The 18416-nt window shown below is 36.8% G+C and overlaps 3 protein-coding genes across 4 annotated transcripts; 2 read left to right on the top strand and 1 right to left on the bottom strand.

Annotated features, from left to right (window-relative positions):
* Positions 3025-5743, bottom strand: LOC104716594 (uncharacterized protein At2g17340). Its single transcript, XM_010433987.2, has 12 exons — positions 5411-5743; positions 5072-5137; positions 4911-4977; positions 4748-4816; positions 4524-4664; positions 4288-4416; positions 4093-4179; positions 3870-3944; positions 3708-3785; positions 3511-3588; positions 3355-3417; positions 3025-3252 (listed from the first exon to the last, which is right to left on the bottom strand). Exons 1-12 carry the CDS (start codon positions 5578-5580, stop codon positions 3172-3174), a joined length of 1104 nt encoding a protein of 367 aa, XP_010432289.1. The 5' UTR covers positions 5581-5743; the 3' UTR covers positions 3025-3171.
* LOC104716593 (brefeldin A-inhibited guanine nucleotide-exchange protein 4-like) lies at positions 8107-14310 on the top strand. 2 transcript variants are annotated; one of them, XM_010433986.2, is made up of 10 exons: positions 8107-9564; positions 9673-10012; positions 10093-10515; positions 10660-10952; positions 11072-11345; positions 11438-11934; positions 12016-12337; positions 12420-12774; positions 12864-13525; positions 13603-14310. In XM_010433986.2, the coding sequence occupies exons 1-10, from the start codon at positions 8204-8206 to the stop codon at positions 14191-14193; spliced, it is 5118 nt and encodes a 1705-aa protein (XP_010432288.1). In that variant the 5' UTR covers positions 8107-8203; the 3' UTR covers positions 14194-14310. The 2 variants fall into 2 exon arrangements, with proteins under 2 accessions (XP_010432288.1, XP_019086127.1); XM_019230582.1 differs by having other exon boundaries at positions 9405-9564; positions 9663-10012.
* On the top strand, positions 17017-18416 carry LOC104719970 (AT-hook motif nuclear-localized protein 25; the record flags this gene model as incomplete). Its single annotated transcript, XM_019230649.1, has 1 exon — positions 17017-18416. A coding segment is annotated over exon 1 (594 nt), but the record flags the coding sequence as incomplete, so codon positions are not given.

Genomic DNA, 18416 nt, shown 5'->3' with positions numbered 1-18416 from the left:
TTTAATCTTCCAATACATTTCCATTTTACCCGCCTAAAGCACATCATATTGTATTGATTGATGTGTGAGATTATAAAATAATATGGTGAGAGTTCTCTTACCCTTTTGTTCTGACTAAGAGTCTTCCAAATACTCCTCTATCATCAATAACTCTCTCAATAGTCAATAGGATCATGTTCTCAAATATGAAGCTTCAGATACATTAATTAGTAACATTATTTATGTCTCTTCCTACGAGCTCCTTCAATTCCTCTGCTCCAAAGTATTTTTGTTTTGAATATAATTTAACATTACATTCAAAAAAAAAAAAAAAAAAAAAGANTGTATAACGTTGTTGATTGTTGCATTTGTAAAACTACTTCCATGTTTCAAAACAAACCAATGAACTAAAACTCCCAACATCCAACCACAAAGCTCCCTTACAAAAAATTGTTGACTGAGAGCAATAAGTGGTCCTAATATATATTCTCTCCTTGGTCATTTTTTCTACGTGAACAACAATTTTTGCTTATATCTTAAAATAGAAAAGTAAATTTCTTTATAAATACTCCATAAAAAAAAACATAAACAAGACGATAAGAAATGGCAAAAAAAGTACATGTTAGTTTCATCATGTTTGTGATGATCATCACCATATTGACTTCAACAGGTAATAAACATTATAGCATATAAATCTTAAGTTTTGATCATCACCAAAAATTACTGCACCTCCACCTCCATGTCACATAGCAGGAAGCAAGACACAAACCCATAATACTTGTAATAGTGAGGAACGCGATAAAGGTGACGTAGTTTTATGCCACAGTACTTGTCGTGACGAACGGTTTTTGTTGGGAATATGTATGGGAGTAGGCGCAACCAAGATTTGCACGTGCAGCAGTTGTCTTGAGGGTAATCCACTTTGGTTTAGGTTTTAGTGCTAATCATATTTTAAATGATAAAACAATCGCTTCCTTGATTACGCAACACTGTTTGTTGGGGTCTATAGCCAACATTTCTCTTCACATATGGATTAACTATTATCATATTGACTTTTTACGATGAATTATTTACATATCAATTTACTTATTTTTTATGTCAATTACAATAATATTAGACGAAAACTCATGGTAGCCCCCGAATAAATATTATTTTAGTAATGTATTATGTAATTATATTGGTGAATACTCTCTCTGTTTCATATTAAGTAATGTTAAAGGTTTTTTACCTTTTTTACACACAAGTTAATAAAAACATATAATCTCATTTAATTTACATATTTTTCATAAAACACCTTTAAATAAAACAAATTAAACCAATAAGAAAATACAATGTAAAATTTGATTGGTAAAAAAAAAAACACATTTAATTTTTGCATAGAAAACTGATCCCTTAAAAAAAACAATTTTTTTGTGCTAAAAGATCACTTAAATTGAAAACAATTTTTTTTGTGCTAAAAGATCACTTAAATTGAAACAAAGGGAATATAAGATTATGAGTCAAAAAAGAAGATCTCAACAAATTGAGATTGACTCTGAAGAACGTAAGAAACATATTTTATCTGTTTTTGGGTCGTGGAATTCACATTTTCATGTTCTTTGCAATAATCAATCATGTGTTTAATTATATTTGGTTGATGTGTATTTAGATATGGCCATCCTTTGATATATTACGTAAGTATAAACTCTTAACTTAGCTAGACAAACATTGATCACAGTTATAGGGTACGTACTACGGTTACTTTAACCTTAATTTTACCGTTTACAACCAGTCATCTTTTTGAGTTTATTATTGTATCGATGGAATGTGAGATTTTATAATAACACATGGTGATAAGAGAAGTTTTTCAAAAGCTCATCCAGCTCTTCGAGAGACCTTAGACAAACCATACTACTACTCTGTTCCTGTTATAAAATACTCTGTTCTTTTGATGTAGAACGTTTTTTTTTTTTTTTAATTATATATATATAGCATTAAAAGAGCTCTAACTAATTAAACACTGAAGTAAACTCACTACAAGAAAACAACTTAATATCAACATTGTTGGCTACCCGATGATGATGTCATATACAGTTAGTAATAACCAAGATGAATCTACCAGCACGAGATGATTCTCATCATTCTCAATTTCTCATCACCACCCTTCGTCATTCTTCATCAATCATCATCACTAACTATCTCATCATCATCAGGGAGAAACCAAGTTCGCTTATATAACCCTCATTACATAGCTGTCTCCCCTATCTGCTTCTTTTTTTCCAGCGCGTCCAATCAGCTGAATCTCGTGGAGACAGAAAAATGTACGTACCAAGTGGTTCTCCCACCCATTCGGCAACTATATACATCTCTGGGGACGTCATTCGGTGACAGTGACAACAACCAACACTAGCCGTGTTATACTGTCGGGTCGGGAGAACCACTTGGTACATCTCCTATCTTCACGAGATTAAGCTCAAAATTCTACTAGAGGTAGTGAAGCAAGAAACTAACTCAAAAGTGAACAAGTAGATGAAGAAATGTATATGAGTGATTTCCAACCAAATCAAGCTATAGGGTTTAGTTATATTATATACAACCTTTATCACGGCTAGTGTAGTAAATGTATATTTTTTTTTTCTCTCGTCCCAGTCATAATAATTGAACCAATACTAAGCCACAACAAACATTAATCACAGCCACATCAAACTTTTAATCACCATGTTTGCTTGCCATTGGTTGGATTCAAACGATCATGGTATTGCTAAGCTTGCTTTGTCTCTATATATGATGTACATTTATAGCTTTCTATAGCATGGTCCAAGCGTAGAACAATATTTTAGTTATATACAAGAGGAACACACATCACTTTAACCTATAATTTTTCTCTTCCATTGTATCGGCTATATATGCTATGATTATATCTACGACCAGAGAATGCTCATGTTGCAACTTGCAACTGTGATTTTTCACTTGTGATGATGTTTAATTAGACAGTGAAATAATATGAAACTTTCAAATATGAGGACCAATCAGAAAGATTAGTGCTTTTGCGTATTTTTAATGAAGAATTTCAAAAAGTCATAAATTCTTAGATCTGAATGTCGACAGAGAGTAGGATTTGGATCTCTAAGTTACAAAGCCTAAGAGCTGTTTTATATGACATGATAAAATTATTGGAGGAGTTCAGTAAAAATGAGGTTTTGAAATATATAATTAACTCTGGACTTCATTGTATTTGATGACACAGTCATAAAGACGTCCTCCAAGAAATTGTGCTACTTCTGGATGCTTCACCTGAATAACAAAAGAGTTGACCGGAGTTATAATGAGGATGAATCAAGGATCCCATAACTCTTCTTCTATGTTACAACACCACGAAACTCTTGAGATATTTACCATTCCAATTTTGAGGGAATCACACTTGAACTGAGCATAAAGGTTTGTCTCTATCCCACGGCCCTGTCCACAACAGTCAAGGAGTCAGTTTGTAGGGAACCTGCTAAGACTAGATAACACATATTCCGCAACCTTCACAGGACTAAAAAGTCTTACCATGCCTTCTAAGATGACCAAGTCTGCATCAGTTGAAAGGTATGCAACCTCCTGTGATACTCTAGCAAGATCAATAACCTGCAACAATTATAGGAAAGGAGATGAAAATTTTAACAATTGCCAATGGATAAACAGGACTTGGTGACTTGGTGGTACTAAAAGTGCATTCATCTTCTGAGAGCTTTTAACTACCATACCGGTAAGTCATTCCCTGAATTTGCAATAAGAAGATTTGAAGTATCAACACCCATCAATTGTCCATTTTCATCCTTCAGCTGATAAATTAAGACTCAGTCAGGGTTGAGTTTTTTTTTTAATATGTAATGAACATCCTGTACCCGAATGATTCTATTCATCACCTTAGACAAAATCTCTGCAAGCTCGATATAAGTTACATCGTTGATAGATGGAAGTTCATTAGCAGCCAGCACAACCTTAAAAGGGAAGGTGCAAAGGAGGAACGAACAACTTAGTACATACTTAATTAACTATTTTACGCAATCATAATGCCAAACCAGAGAACAATAATGCCCATAATTGTACACGAAAAAAACTCAGAATGATTTTAGGACATGGAAGCACCTGCATTCCTCGACGTAGCATTTCTCTAGCAAACGGCAAGATACCCAAAATTATGTCTGCACCAGAATTATCGACAAATATAACTGCCTGTTATGAAAAGGAGACAAATAAAACAAATCAGTTTGTCCTGCGATCATACTCTTTCATGAAAAAGTCTTTAAGCAGACAAAACAGAGTGAAGTTAAAAGAACTGACCTTCTTCCACGGCTTCTTGACCCATCTAGCTTGAAAGTTATCCAAATCATCAATAACCCATGGTCGTGGAACTAAGTTTTGACAACTAGCCAAAAATGACATTCCGTCCTTAGAGAAAACCTCAGCTAACTTCAATATGGAGAAACGAAATACAAGATCCATTTCATTAAGATACTCAACAAAAGAGATGTGACAAAAGCAACAGTGCATGAATAAGAAAGAGATCATTCATATACCTGTGCAGAACCCAGATCAAAGATGTTTCCAGCAAATATCCCTCTTACCAGATTCTCTATGCGTTTTCCTTCATCTTCAATAGCATCACTCAGACGGACAACTTCAGGAAATAAAGATATAGCCTTAGCATTCTCCTCATCCTGAATGAACTTGCCGGATCAGAAAAGAGTACAAGAGAAAACTACACTTTATACGAGAAAATCACTTGTCAAGAAAACCATACCTTAACTTTCTTGAAGATGTCCCTAAATCCTAATTCTCTTAGCATTACCTCACGGATTCTGCAGAGAAGCTGCAAAAGTAAAAAAAAATGTAAAACTCCAAACCAATCAATGAACAACAAAGCTCTCTCTAAGCTTAACAAGAAAAGCGTTTTCTAAACTTACAATGCAATCTGGTGGTCCACCATGGCTATCCGGATCCTTCTTCAAGTCCTCAAGAATCTCCGCATACCTTACCAGAAATCAAACGCAGAAAAAAATTGAATGCTTTTAAGCGAAAAACACATGTGAGCCTGCCAAGCTATAGAACAACAACAAAAAGATACCTTTTGGCAAACTTTTCAGCTCGAACTGGAGCATCTGGAACAGTTGTATCGCTCTCTGCTCGTTCCCTGCAAAAACAAAACAAACAAAACAACTTTATAAACATCCATAAACAATCAGAGTTTCTTCATGATTTCACAAAGACAAAGCTCATGGATAGCCAAATTGATTCGATAAAACGAATTAATACGAATATCAGCCAGAGATCAATCGACTGACAAAATCCAAAACCCGAGAAATTTCAAAGGTATATGAACTTCTTAGAACATAAAAATCAAAGCTTGACTTTAACCCATTAACAAAAACAGAATCAAAGAGAGAGGGAAGAGAAAGATACGAACTTGAAAGAAGGGATGGAATTGGAGAAGAGATCGATCCAAGAGATCTCAGTGGGAGTAGCTTTTCTGGGATTATCAGAAGGGAATCGATAAGGAATGGTGCAAGCTCTGTAGTTTGATTCTATCGGAGTCGGTAACAGAGGCAACGCCACCATCTCGGAGTCGCTCTCCATTTTTCTCTCGTTCGTCGATCGATGTCGATGCTCACCAAAGCAAACAATGTACTGTACGTGTCGTCTGAGAGAGAGAGAGATCGGAATCTTCACAAATGAAATCAAGCAGATTCCTTCACGATGAGAGCGATGATGACACACACATATGTCTGTGTGGTGCCTTCGCCTTTGGTTTCATTTGTGTGTGGTTATTTTGTTTGGTTTGGTTTGGTTTGGTTCGGTTAAGTTATCCCAAGTTTAAAGGTTGATTATAAACCCAAACTCAATTGTTGTATTATACCATAGATGATGTTTTAGAAATTCATCTTGTATCACAAAGTTTTGATTTTTTATATTTTTTATTAATTAATGCTATGAAATTGTAGATTTCAAGATTCATTAACTGAAAATTTAAAATTTTAATGAACTACTATTGGTTAATAGATATAAAAAAATATGTTTATTATATATAAAAATACATTTATGACTAAACATGACTAAACATTCATTATTTATTTAATGTAGGTGAAAATCTTAAAAAAGCATACTTTTTGACAGGGGGAGTATTAACAACAACACAAACACATAAATTAATTATCCCCTACACCAACTGGATTGAACAAAAAATAAGCCATGCAATCAACATAGTTAATTAGCCCCCTACGACAACTTAATTAGACACAGAAACTAGATAAGCTCAAGATAATTTAGGAAGCTTACTCAGCCAGTAATAAGCTCGCTACTCGCTAGCTACCAACGCCTTTTTAAACTCAGAGACTAAAGTATACTACGACAGCTTAGCTGAACTGAACACTCAGCCAATAATAAGCTCGCTACCAATACTTTATTAAACTTACGAACTAGAAAGCTTTAAACTACAATCACGCAATTAAGAAACTTATCCATTCACCATCAGTCCAAATCTTCTCCTTGCATCCTTGTCATCCCGTTGATCATCACCATTGTCGATTGTCGTAGCCAAAACGCAACCCACCCATGAGGCACACATGGGCCTAGACAGCTACATCCCTTATTTCGTTATCCTCAGTGAGTTTAGGCATTTCATAGCCCAATACAAACCTAGCCAGATGATGGTTAGACTGACGGTCATGAGATTAGTATTCAGAAGTGAATGTGTGACATATAACTTTTAAATGAGTTTAGTAAAATAAATTGATTATTTAATAGTTTATATTACATACATATTCTTTTAAATAATTATTTTTCAAAACTTGAACAAATTCTATTAAAAAAAATCTTTCAATTATGGTTTTATAGCTTTTTTGGTTCTTTCAATAGTTTTTCCACGGTCTAATAAAGGCAAGAAAACTTACCTATTATTTATTATATTCTTTAGATTTATTATGAAAATAAATATTATTCGAGATGATTAATCGAAAACTAAAGACGCTTTTTCGAAATGATTGATGAAATCATATATAAAAATGATATGGAAAATGATTCAATTACACCAGTAACACCAAAACCTAACTTATATATTTTTACGTTTGGCAATAATTTGGAAACTAAGACATATATATTTACAATTAGCTATCCCAAGTTAGTTCATCATGGATTGAGACTTGAGATATTGTGGATGAAAACACAAACTCGATTTTTAAAATAAGCCCACTACGACAACTTAATCAAACGTTACATCTTCCCTCCATCACAACTTAATCAAACGTTATCCTTGCTTTGAAAACGTCCGTTTTAATGTATACAAAACTAATGCAACCAATCAAATATCATTATATTCTATATAATAAATAATTTTGTAGAAATAATGACGAGATATTTGATTGTAAAGAAAAAGAGAATATTGCAAGACGATCAATGTCTATCATCATTGTATTATATGTTAAAGAGGTCAAAAGGTCATGTTTGGCGCTTGGACACCAGTACTATAGTTGGATTAAACCCACAATAATCTATGGCATATGGTAATTTAGAAAGAAAAACAAAATAATTATTTGACTAATTGTACTCATACAAGTCGGATTAAATTTAGTGGCAGTGGATTGATTAATAAGTCATAACCGAATTTTAGAGACATATATGTCTCTCTCTCCTTTGGTCGTCTATATAGTTTTAACTTTTTAAATCAACCGTTAATAATTACATCCAATATTACAACAAATTGTTAACATGACTAATTATTTTGATGAGAATCTAAAATTTGAGAGGGAATTAAAGAAAATCACCGTTACTATTCAATACTCATCATTACTGTTACGTTAAAAAAAGTCATACCAAAAAAGCTAGAAATTTATAAGTGCAATTACGTTTCGAAAGTAACGTTTTCATCAAAGTCAATTAATTTTAAAAACCATTATTATTATTATTATCCGACGTGACCATTATTATTACATATCGTATTAAGACACATAATGCCATTGGGACGTGGGAGATGAGTGGTTTAATCAACACAAACCGAATCACACGCGCCCTTTCTCTAAGACGTTATTTACACGCGCTCTCCCTCTTCAGTAGGAAAGCTTTTACCGATTCGGCAAAATCAAGAAAGCTATATAAATCCCGCACTTCACGATTTGAAACGTACGTTCAAAGCTTCTCTCTCTCTCTCTCTCTCTCTTTCCCGATATGAACTAAATTAAACTCACCGTTTGATTATTTTCCGGTGATGTCAACGTCACAAACTCTCGGCGGTGCCACCCGTTGTGGCCGGATCATAGGTCCATCATTAGACAAGATCATAAAAAACGCAGCGTGGCGTAAACACACGTACCTCGTCTCCTCTTGTAAATCCGTTCTCGACAAGCTCGAGTCTCTCCCCGACGACTTCCACGATCCTTCCTCCGTCGTCTCCGGCCTCGCCGCCTCAGAAGCAGATTCCGTTCTCCAACCTTTCCTCTTCTCTCTCGACACAGCTTATTCGAAAGTCGTCGAGCCGTCTCTAGATTGCGCTTTCAAGCTCTTCTCTCTCTCGATCCTCCGGGGAGAGATCCAATCCTCTAAACAAGATTCAATCCTCTTCAAACTCGTCAACGCCGTCTCCAAGGTCGGTGCTATAGCCGAGGAACCGATTCAACTCGCTGTTCTCCGAGTTCTCCTCGCTGCTGTTAGATCTCCATGTGTCTTGATCCGTGGTGATTGCTTGTTACACGTTGTCAAGACTTGTTACAACATCTACCTCGGTGGCTTGAGCGGCACGACACAGACCTGTGCTAAATCGGTGTTAGCTCAGATGATGCTCGTGATCTTCACAAGATCCGAGGAAGACTCGCTCGATGTCTCTGTCAAAACCGTTTACGTCAACGAGCTATTAACCGTCACGGACAAGAGTGTTAATGAAGGAAGCTCTGTTTATTTCTGTCAAGGGTTTGTGAATGAAGTCATGGCTGCAGGACAAGGAAGTCCTCTTCCTCCTCCTGATGTGATTGAGATTCTGTTGGCAAATCCGGAGACTGAAACCGTTATGACTCCGGATTCGCCGTCGTTTCGAGGCTACGTAGCAAACGGAGAAGGTGACTCAGAGACCGGTGACATGAGTAAGATGAGACAGGACGCTTTTCTTCTGTTCAAGAACTTGTGTAAACTGTCTATGAGGTTTTCGTCTAAGGAGAACAATGATGATCAGATCATGGTGAGGGGTAAGACTTTGTCTTTGGAGTTGCTTAAAGTCATTATTGACAATGGTGGTTCTGTTTGGCGTTCTAATGACAGCTTCATCAATGCCGTTAAGCAATACTTATGCTTATCACTACTGAAGAACAGTGCGGTATCAATCATGTCTATATTTCAACTGCAATGTGCTATCTTCATGAGCTTGTTATCAAAGCTTAGATCAGTCTTGAAAGCTGAAATAGGCATTTTCTTTCCGATGATTGTTCTTCGAGTGCTTGAGAATGTTCTTCAGCCTAGTTACTTGCAGAAGATGACTGTTCTCAACTTGTTAGATAAAATGTCACAAGATCCACAGTTGATTGTTGATATCTTTGTGAACTACGACTGCGATGTGGATTCTGCCAACATACTTGAAAGGTATTATTAGATTAGTCTAAGAAACTGTCACATAAATATTTGTTGCATAGCTCGTTAAGAGTAAATGTAATGTATTAAAGCTCTTATAATTCCATCAGATACTTGCAGGATTGTCAACGGTCTTCTCAAAACTGCTCTAGGACCACCGACTGGATCATCAACAACGCTGTCTCCAGCGCAAGATAGTACATTCAGGAATGATTCTGTGAAGTGTTTGGTTAACATAGCAAAGGCAATGGGAAATTGGATGGACCAGCAGTTGAAAGTGAATGAGACGGTTTGGCCTAAGGGGTCACAAGTTTATGCTTCTATGGACAGTACTGCTGGTCAAATTGGTGAATTAGAAGGAACTATATCTGACTGTGACTCACAGCCAGATACTACTAATCCAGAAGCTTATGATGCTTCTATGCTTCAGCAACGAAGGGCTTACAAAATTGAACTGCAGGTCCTTAAAACTTTGATGATGTATCAGTTTAATGTATTGATTGCTTCTGTTTACTGACGAATGATTTTGGTGATTTGCAGAAAGGTATCTCTCTGTTCAATAGGAAGCCATCGAAAGGTATCGAATTTCTCATAAGCAGCAAGAAAATAGGAAGTTCACCTGAGGAAGTAGCTTCCTTTCTGATGAAGACAGCAGGGCTAAATGGAACTGTGATTGGTGATTACCTTGGTGAGAGAGATGAGCTTCCTCTCAAAGTAATGCATGCATATGTGGACTCGTGTAATTTCGAGAAGAAGGATTTTGTTGAAGCAATAAGGTTCTTTCTACGCGGCTTTAGGCTACCGGGAGAAGCTCAAAAGATTGACCGAATCATGGAGAAGTTTGCAGAACACTACTGGAAATGCAACCCTGGTTCTTTTACTAGTGCAGACACTGCTTATGTTCTTGCTTACTCTGTGATTATGCTCAACACAGATGCACACAACAACATGGTTAAGGATAAGGTATGTTTTCTTTTCTTTGGAACTAACGTATGAGACCATACCAAGTGTAACGTCTGCTCATTCCTCTGTTTCTGAGACTGCAGTAGATACATAGAAATGGTATGAACTGTTCTGATGCCTTGTAATAATTTAATGGTTATGCAGATGACGAAAGCTGATTTCATCCGCAACAATCGAGGTATAGATGATGGGAAAGACTTACCTGAGGAGTATTTAGGCTCTCTATATGATCGAGTTGTGAAAGAAGAAATCAAGATGAACTCTGATACTTTAGCCCCACAAAACAAACAAGTGAATGGCTTGAATAAACTGTTAGGCTTAGACGGCATCCTTAATCTGGTTTCTTGGATGCAACCAGATGAGAAACCTCATGGTGCCAATGGACGTCTTATAAGAGATATTCAGGAACAGTTCCAAGCTAAGCCAGAGAAATCAGAGTAAGCATTGTTGTTATACCAGCTTTATGTGTCATAGTGTTATCTGTTTCTCACTTTGTGAGTAAGATTTAGAAATCTTGACTAAATATGAATCTGTTTGTGATGTTGTTGATCTCCAGGTCAGTTTATCATACTGTTACAGATATTTCGATCTTGAGATTCATACTAGAGGTCTCTTGGGGACCGATGCTTGCTGCATTTAGTGTAACTCTTGACCAGAGTGATGATAGACTAGCAACTTCTCTATGCTTACAAGGCTTCAGATATGCGGTTCACGTTACTGCAGTTATGGGAATGCAAACTCAGAGAGATGCTTTTGTAACTTCCATGGCCAAGTTCACTAATCTTCATTGTGCTGCAGATATGAAGCAGAAAAATGTTGATGCTGTAAAAGTAAGTCCCTTGTTCTATATCTCATCCTATCTAAATATATGTTTTATATCACCAACTTATGAAAAGAAACAATCTTTCCCATTGTATTGCAGGCGATTATAACGATAGCCATAGAAGATGGTAATCATCTACATGGTTCTTGGGAACATATACTAACTTGCCTTTCTCGTATTGAACATCTGCAACTCCTAGGAGAAGTACCACCATCAGAGTCACGTTACATCCCAACGAAAAAAGCTGAGGTAGACGAGAAGAAAGCTCTAGGTTTTCCGAATTTAAAGAAACGTGGATCTTTTCAGAATCCATCTGTTATGGCTGTTGTTAGGGGAGGTTCTTATGATAGTACTTCACTTGTGAAAAGTGTTCCCAAACTAGTTACTCCAGAGCAGATCAAAAGTTTCATTGCAAATTTGAATCTCCTTGATCAAATAGGCAATTTTGAGCTGAACCATGTCTATGCTAATAGCCAAAGGTTGAACAGTGAAGCTATAGTTTCTTTTGTGAAAGCTCTTTGCAAAGTCTCCATGTCAGAACTTCAGTCACCAACAGATCCTCGTGTCTTCAGCCTCACGAAACTAGTGGAAACAGCGTAAACTTCCAGTTCTATAACCTTATTATACTAATCCCATTGCTCTGCTTTGTCACTTTCTGATTTACTTTCTTGTGGCAGGCATTATAACATGAACCGTATCCGACTAGTTTGGTCCAGGATATGGAATGTTCTCTCTGATTTCTTCGTATCAGTCGGCTTGTCAGAGAATCTCTCTGTTGCTATATTTGTAATGGACTCGCTTCGTCAGCTTTCCATGAAGTTCTTGGAACGTGAGGAGCTAGCAAACTACCATTTCCAGCATGAGTTTCTTCGACCATTCGTCGTTGTTATGCAGAAAAGTAGTTCCGCAGAGATTAGAGAGCTTATAGTCCGATGCGTTTCTCAAATGGTTCTTAGTCGAGTTAGTAATGTCAAGTCTGGTTGGAAAAATGTCTTCACTGTAAGTAACACACACACACATTTCTCAATCCAATATTCTAATGATCTTTGAAAAATGTTATCTAATGATCTTTTCGGTTTAGGTTTTTACAACTGCAGCGCTTGATGAAAGGAAGAACATTGTACTTTTGGCTTTTGAGACAATTGAGAAAATCGTGCGGGATCATTTTCATTGCATAACCGAGACGGAGATAACGGTATACGCAGATTGCATTAGATGTCTCATCACTTTCACAAACAGTAAGTTTGAAGGTGACATTGGCTTCAACACCATAGAGTTTCTTCGTTTCTGCGCTTCAAAACTTGCAGAAGGAGGACTTGTCTTGAATGAGAAACTCAAGAATAATACTATCTCTGCGTTAAAGGAAGATTCATCTGATACACATCTTTCTACCGACTTGGATGAACAAGTATCCTATTGGGTTCCTCTGCTTACAGGTTACAACCAAATCTGGCTTCTATGCTTAGCTCACTAAGTTGTATACTTTGTTTTTACTTAAATGATATGAGTATTTTTGTCTGTTCAGGTTTATCTAAGCAAGCCTCGGATCCGAGACCAGCAATTCGAAAGCGTTCCATAGAAGTACTCTTCAACATTCTGACGGATCATGGTCATCTTTTTACAAGACCCTTTTGGACTGGAATCTTCAGCTCTATCATTCTCCCCGTTTTTAACAACAACATACGTAGTAAAACCGATATGCTCTTTGAAGAAAGCGTTGAGTCGCCTTCATCAGCAGCTTCTCAAGACACCGAAGAAACCACGTGGGACTCTGAGACATCAACATTAGCATTGCAGCTTCTTGTCGATCTACTCGTTTTCTTCTTCAGCTCTGTAAGGTCTCAGCTTCCAAGTGTTTTGTCGATCCTCATAGGGTTCATAAAGAGTCCTTTTCAAGGCTCTACAGGCTCTGGGATCTCTGTCTTGCTTCGTTTGGCTGATGGGTTGTCTCGTAGCGCCTATGAAAATGAATGGACAGAGATTTTCTTGGCTCTCAAGGAAGCAGCGTCTCTTACTTTCGCGGGTTTTATGAAAGTCTTGAGAACAATGGATGATATAGAAGATGTTGAAACAGTCTCTGGTCAAAGCGTAAACAAAGATGATCTCGATGATGACAGTCTTCACATCATGTCGTATGTTGTATCCAGGACAAAGAAACACATTGATGTCCTGTCTCAAATCGTCGAGGTCCCCTCTCTCTCGCTCTCTGTTTCTCTCTTTTTAAGTCACTTGCTCTGTTTTTGACTTCTCTGTTTCTTTTGCAGGTTGTGAGTGACTTATACAGAAAAAGACAATTCTCATTGTCCGCATCACACGTGGATATCCTCGCAGACATTTTCTCGTGCATCGCGTCTCACGCGCAGGAACTTAACTCAGACATAGTCCTTCGCAGGAAGTTCAAGAGAGCATGCGCAGTTCAAAACCTAACAGAGCCTCAACTACTTAACTTCGAGAACGAGTCTAACAAATCCTACATGACGTTCCTTCAAGACATGGTCGCTTGCAATCCGAACGTATCCAAAGAACTCGATCTCGAGTATCGTCTAGTCACTGAATGCGCAAAAGTCGTGAAGATCTACCTTAAATGCACAGATCAACAACATCAACAAAAAAGACACGTCCTATGGATTCTTCCGATGGAATCAGATCGTTTAGAAGAAGCGACAGCGAGAACTGCGCTGCTTGTTTCGTCACTCGAAGCTTTATGTTCGTTAGAAGCAGAGTCTTTGAAAAGACACGTGTCCAGCTTCTTCCCTTTGTTGGTGGATCTTGTGAGGACTGAGCACTGCTCTCCACAAGTTCCGTATGTCTTAAGCAATGTTTTGAAATCGTGCATTGGTCCTATTTTGGCTTAGTCGCTTGCTTGCGGATTAAGTTAAAAAAAATATCCACTAATCTGTGTATCGCCCACATCTTTTTTGGGGTTTGGCTGTCTACCCGAATAAATTTTGGCCATATTTGTTTTCTTTAAATGAACTTTTACGTTGGGTACAATAAAAACATAGTGCAATGAAATCTAAAATAATGCAATTGAAATCATCTAACATAGTGTAAGGTGCAAAAACATTCAATACTTTATTCAACAATGTTGACGGGGGATTAGTTTTGTTAGTCCTATTCGTTAAGACGTACAGTTTTATTTTAGGGTGAAAACGACTATTTTTGGTTGATAACAAATCTAGAAATAAAGAATAAAACAAGGAAATCCAGTTTATGAACTAATGCAAATAGCTGTTGACAGTCCTACTCTAAAATTATATAACAAATAAGCGCTATACTTAGTGGTTTTGTTCTCGGTTTCAAAAACAAACTTCATTGAGACAGCTAAAACAACAACAAAATTTACTTAAAATAGATTGTTAGATACACTTACATATACTCTCTCGAAAACCTCACAAAATCATATTCCCTAAAAAACAAACACGAAAAGAAAAAGAACAAGAATTTTTTTTTTTTTGTAAGAAATCAATTGTTCAAATAAGAAAAAATGGGTGCAAGGGGAATAAACGAGAGAGTGGTGATTTTGATGATAGTGGTTTCTATGTTGATGAACGCAACATGGTGCTTAAGCGGTGGGGAGATCTCTACTTTGAAAACACATGAGGGATACGCGTTGGATGCAGATCATTGCATCAAACACTGTGTGATCAATAAATGCATGCCTAAGCTTCATGATCTGGTTTTTTGCACGAGGATGTGCCACTATTATTGTACTCAACCTCGCGAATATTTCATCTCTGCCTTTCTCAACCACAATACTGCTGCTTCTAGTAGTCCTCACAGCGAAAAATCGACTTGATCTTTTATTATTCCAAGATTATATGTATTTGACATATTATATATATTTATCCAAGATATGGCATCATTGTTCATCGTCGAATATATGTTAAAGACCTTATAATAAGATGATATATATGATGAATTTTGGCATTCTACTGCTTCACAAATGTTTATGGAAAGACATGACGTCCAAAATTGTCCAACTTTTGTTTTTCAATTTCTTTTTTTTTTTTTGTTCGTAAATGCTAATTTTATCAAAACGAAAAAGGGAGCAATATTTACAAAGATTTATGCAGCAGATAATTTTAAACAAAAGATAATTCAAACATCGTCGTGTGGAGTGGTGAATGGTGATGGAGTCAGGTTGGCTGTGCTCAGCTACACTCGAGCTATGGTGCACATTCTGGCACTGTCTACGTACCTAACCTAAGATATCCCTTTCAATACAAAATCCAAGATGGTTATTAACTTTTGGAAGGAAAAATGTAGAACAATGAAACTGAATATCCAAGTATTTGATGAGCATTTTGCTTTCTAACCATGAGTCGTTGAAATCGAAGTAGTATATTGGCAAGCATGTGCATTATCAGCTTCCTTTGTTTGTAAACACAAAACAGACCCCCTCTGTAAAGTTTAGCAATTTGGATAATTTAATATATAAAAGTGAAGCCATGCTCTTGAGTGGCTCGAGATATATAAAAGGTTAAATAAAATCAAGAAAAAGGAAGAAAGCAAAATGCGGCAAATGCCCATCATGTGAAATCCCACCACTCTTTTCACCATCACAGCCAATGGTGAAGCCCCATTTTTTTTCCACTACTCATTACACACACAAATTGTTTTATAAGCCTTTACTCGTCCGATCACTTCAACACCACTCAAGAGAAAATATTCGAAGATTATATAGAAGAGTTTCTATATCAGCATGGTTGGTTAACTAGGAAAGACCAGAATAATTTCCAATTCAAATAAATACACTCCAGGTCTGCATAATGTTGCAACTTTTTGTAACAAATTTCCACTTTTATGACGCTATTTTAAAAAGAACATTATTAGAATTTATTTCAGATATACCAAAAAGAGAGAATGATAAGGTAAAATTGAAGAAACCTCCTTATTTCAGCGACAATAGTTTTTCATTAGTAAAGGGCCAACAAGCTGATTGAACTCTGATTATTTCTATCCCTTTTACCTGCCGAAGTTTCTGATAAACCAAATTTTCTTTAACCTCAATTATCGATCTGGTGCAATCAGTAAATTTACAAATGTGACGATCAACCCACGCGGACGTTAAAATTACACTTAAAATATGTACCCAAAAAACGTGTAACTTATATATAAGCTTTACCCCCAACCACTACAATAATCCATATTTTTTTAATGTACTTATTACTTTTATGAATTGATTCAATGGAGAAGAAAACTATAGTACCCAAACATTCAAAATAGTTTATATATTTTGTCTTGGTCCAGTTTCCATTAACTTCTATAATTTCATTCAAGAATGTATAATTATTAACTCTTTTTAAAAATAATCAATCATAAAATTAATTGTCATAAGATTTATATAGCTAGCACAAAGCCTTTTTTGTTGAACAATATTCTATTTGGAGTATGTTATCATTGTCTCAAATTAGTTTTAGGTGAGAAAATAACTACTACTATATATGTATAGTCGTATAGATCATACAGAACCGACACCTCTTTGATTACCACAATTATTATTATATTATTTTTTTCAGATGATTGGTTCTTCTCGTGTCAAAACCTATCTTAGACTAATGGCAAGAGTAATCGTATTTTAAAGGCTCCGAACCAAATTTTGTAAAACTACAAAAATGTAATAGATGGAATAAAAAGAGACAATCCTTGTGCTATTATTATTACCGACAAAAACACAAACGGAAAGTTATAAGGTCGGTTATTGTTCTTGAGATCAAGCAGCGTAATTTGACTTTAGAATAACACAGTTTACCCATTCGCTTCCTATTCTCTTTTGCTTTGAAAGAAGAGAACAAAACAAAGACATGTACGACTACAATCATCACATCATATCACCAAACCATCCCTTCACCGTCACAAAAGGCCTCTCCTTTAATTTCTCTAGTCTCCGTAATCTCCTTACCCAGATTCCTTCTTTTGTCTCCCACAGAATCCATCGATCCCTTCTTCAGTCGTCAACATGTTCACTTTTTTAGATTTTTTGCTTTACTCGAGGAAAAGCCACTACACCAATTAACCCTCTTACATGATGTGTAATACTAGTACTATATCTTAAGACAAATAAACTATATACACAAATATATTTGTATTTATATAATTATGTACTATATTATACTTTAGAAGAGGGCTGTGTTTTAACTTTTAAGTAGTGTTTCGATGCTCTTGCTTTACTTCTTTCTCACCTTTGTTTCATTCTATTACTCCACATGAAGATCTAGATCTGGGTCCAGACAAATTTCACCGACCCTCTTTGACATCTCTCTCTCTCTCTCACTACTCATTCAGTAGGGTTTTGTTCTCTCTTGTCGTCTTCTTGTTTTGTCTGTAGCATTAATGTAAGTCAAATCAAACTGTCTCTGAAACAATCCCAGTGATAAACCACTTCATCACTAAGTTTTCTGTCAGACTTTTGTCTTTGTCCCTCTCTACAACAGAAAAAATCCAAAGACCCCTCAAACAAAGTTTCTTGTTTTCGTTAGCAATGTCTGGTTATATGCACCCTCTTCTAGGGCAAGAACTGCATCTACAGAGACCTGAAGATTCCAGAACCCCACCTGATCAAAATAACATGGAACTTAACAGATCTGAAGCAGACGATACAACGGCCGAGACCACTCCCACCGGTGGAGCAACCAGCTCAGCCACCGCCTCTGGTTCTTCCTCCGGACGCCGTCCACGTGGTCGTCCTGCTGGTTCCAAAAACAAACCGAAACCCCCGACGATTATAACTAGAGATAGTCCTAACGTCCTTAGATCTCACGTACTTGAAGTCACCTCCGGTTCGGACATATCCGAGGCTGTCTCTACCTATGCAACTCGTCGTGGCTGCGGCGTTTGCATTATAAGCGGAACCGGTGCGGTAACTAACGTCACGATACGCCAACCGGCAGCTCCGGCGGGTGGAGGTGTGATTACTCTGCATGGTAGGTTTGAGATATTGTCTTTGACCGGGACTGCGCTTCCGCCACCTGCGCCGCCGGGAGCAGGAGGTTTGACGGTGTATCTAGCCGGAGGCCAAGGACAAGTGGTAGGAGGGAATGTGGCTGGTTCGTTGATTGCTTCGGGTCCGGTAGTG

This window comes from Camelina sativa, chromosome 10, assembly GCF_000633955.1.
Source record: "Camelina sativa cultivar DH55 chromosome 10, Cs, whole genome shotgun sequence".
Lineage (NCBI taxonomy): Eukaryota > Viridiplantae > Streptophyta > Magnoliopsida > Brassicales > Brassicaceae > Camelina > Camelina sativa.
Note: the sequence above shows the minus strand (reverse complement) of the source record. Positions and strands in the feature narration are given on the sequence as shown.

What these genes read in the sequence shown, in the direction of transcription:
- LOC104716594 (XM_010433987.2), bottom strand. Translation starts at nt 5,580, where the DNA reads ATGGAGAGCGACTCCGAGATGGTGGCGTTGCCTCTGTTACCGACTCCG. An exon ending in ACATCTTCAAGAAAGTTAAG is followed by an intron (nt 4,665 to 4,747) that starts GTATGGTTTTCT and finishes AAGTTCATTCAG; the next exon opens with GATGAGGAGAATGCTAAGGC. An exon ending in TTGATCTGGGTTCTGCACAG is followed by an intron (nt 4,417 to 4,523) that starts GTATATGAATGA and finishes TCCATATTGAAG; the next exon opens with TTAGCTGAGGTTTTCTCTAA.
- LOC104716593 (XM_010433986.2), top strand. Translation starts at nt 8,204, where the DNA reads ATGTCAACGTCACAAACTCTCGGCGGTGCCACCCGTTGTGGCCGGATC. An exon ending in ACAACATGGTTAAGGATAAG is followed by an intron (nt 10,516 to 10,659) that starts GTATGTTTTCTT and finishes ATGGTTATGCAG; the next exon opens with ATGACGAAAGCTGATTTCAT. An exon ending in TTGGGTTCCTCTGCTTACAG is followed by an intron (nt 12,775 to 12,863) that starts GTTACAACCAAA and finishes TTGTCTGTTCAG; the next exon opens with GTTTATCTAAGCAAGCCTCG.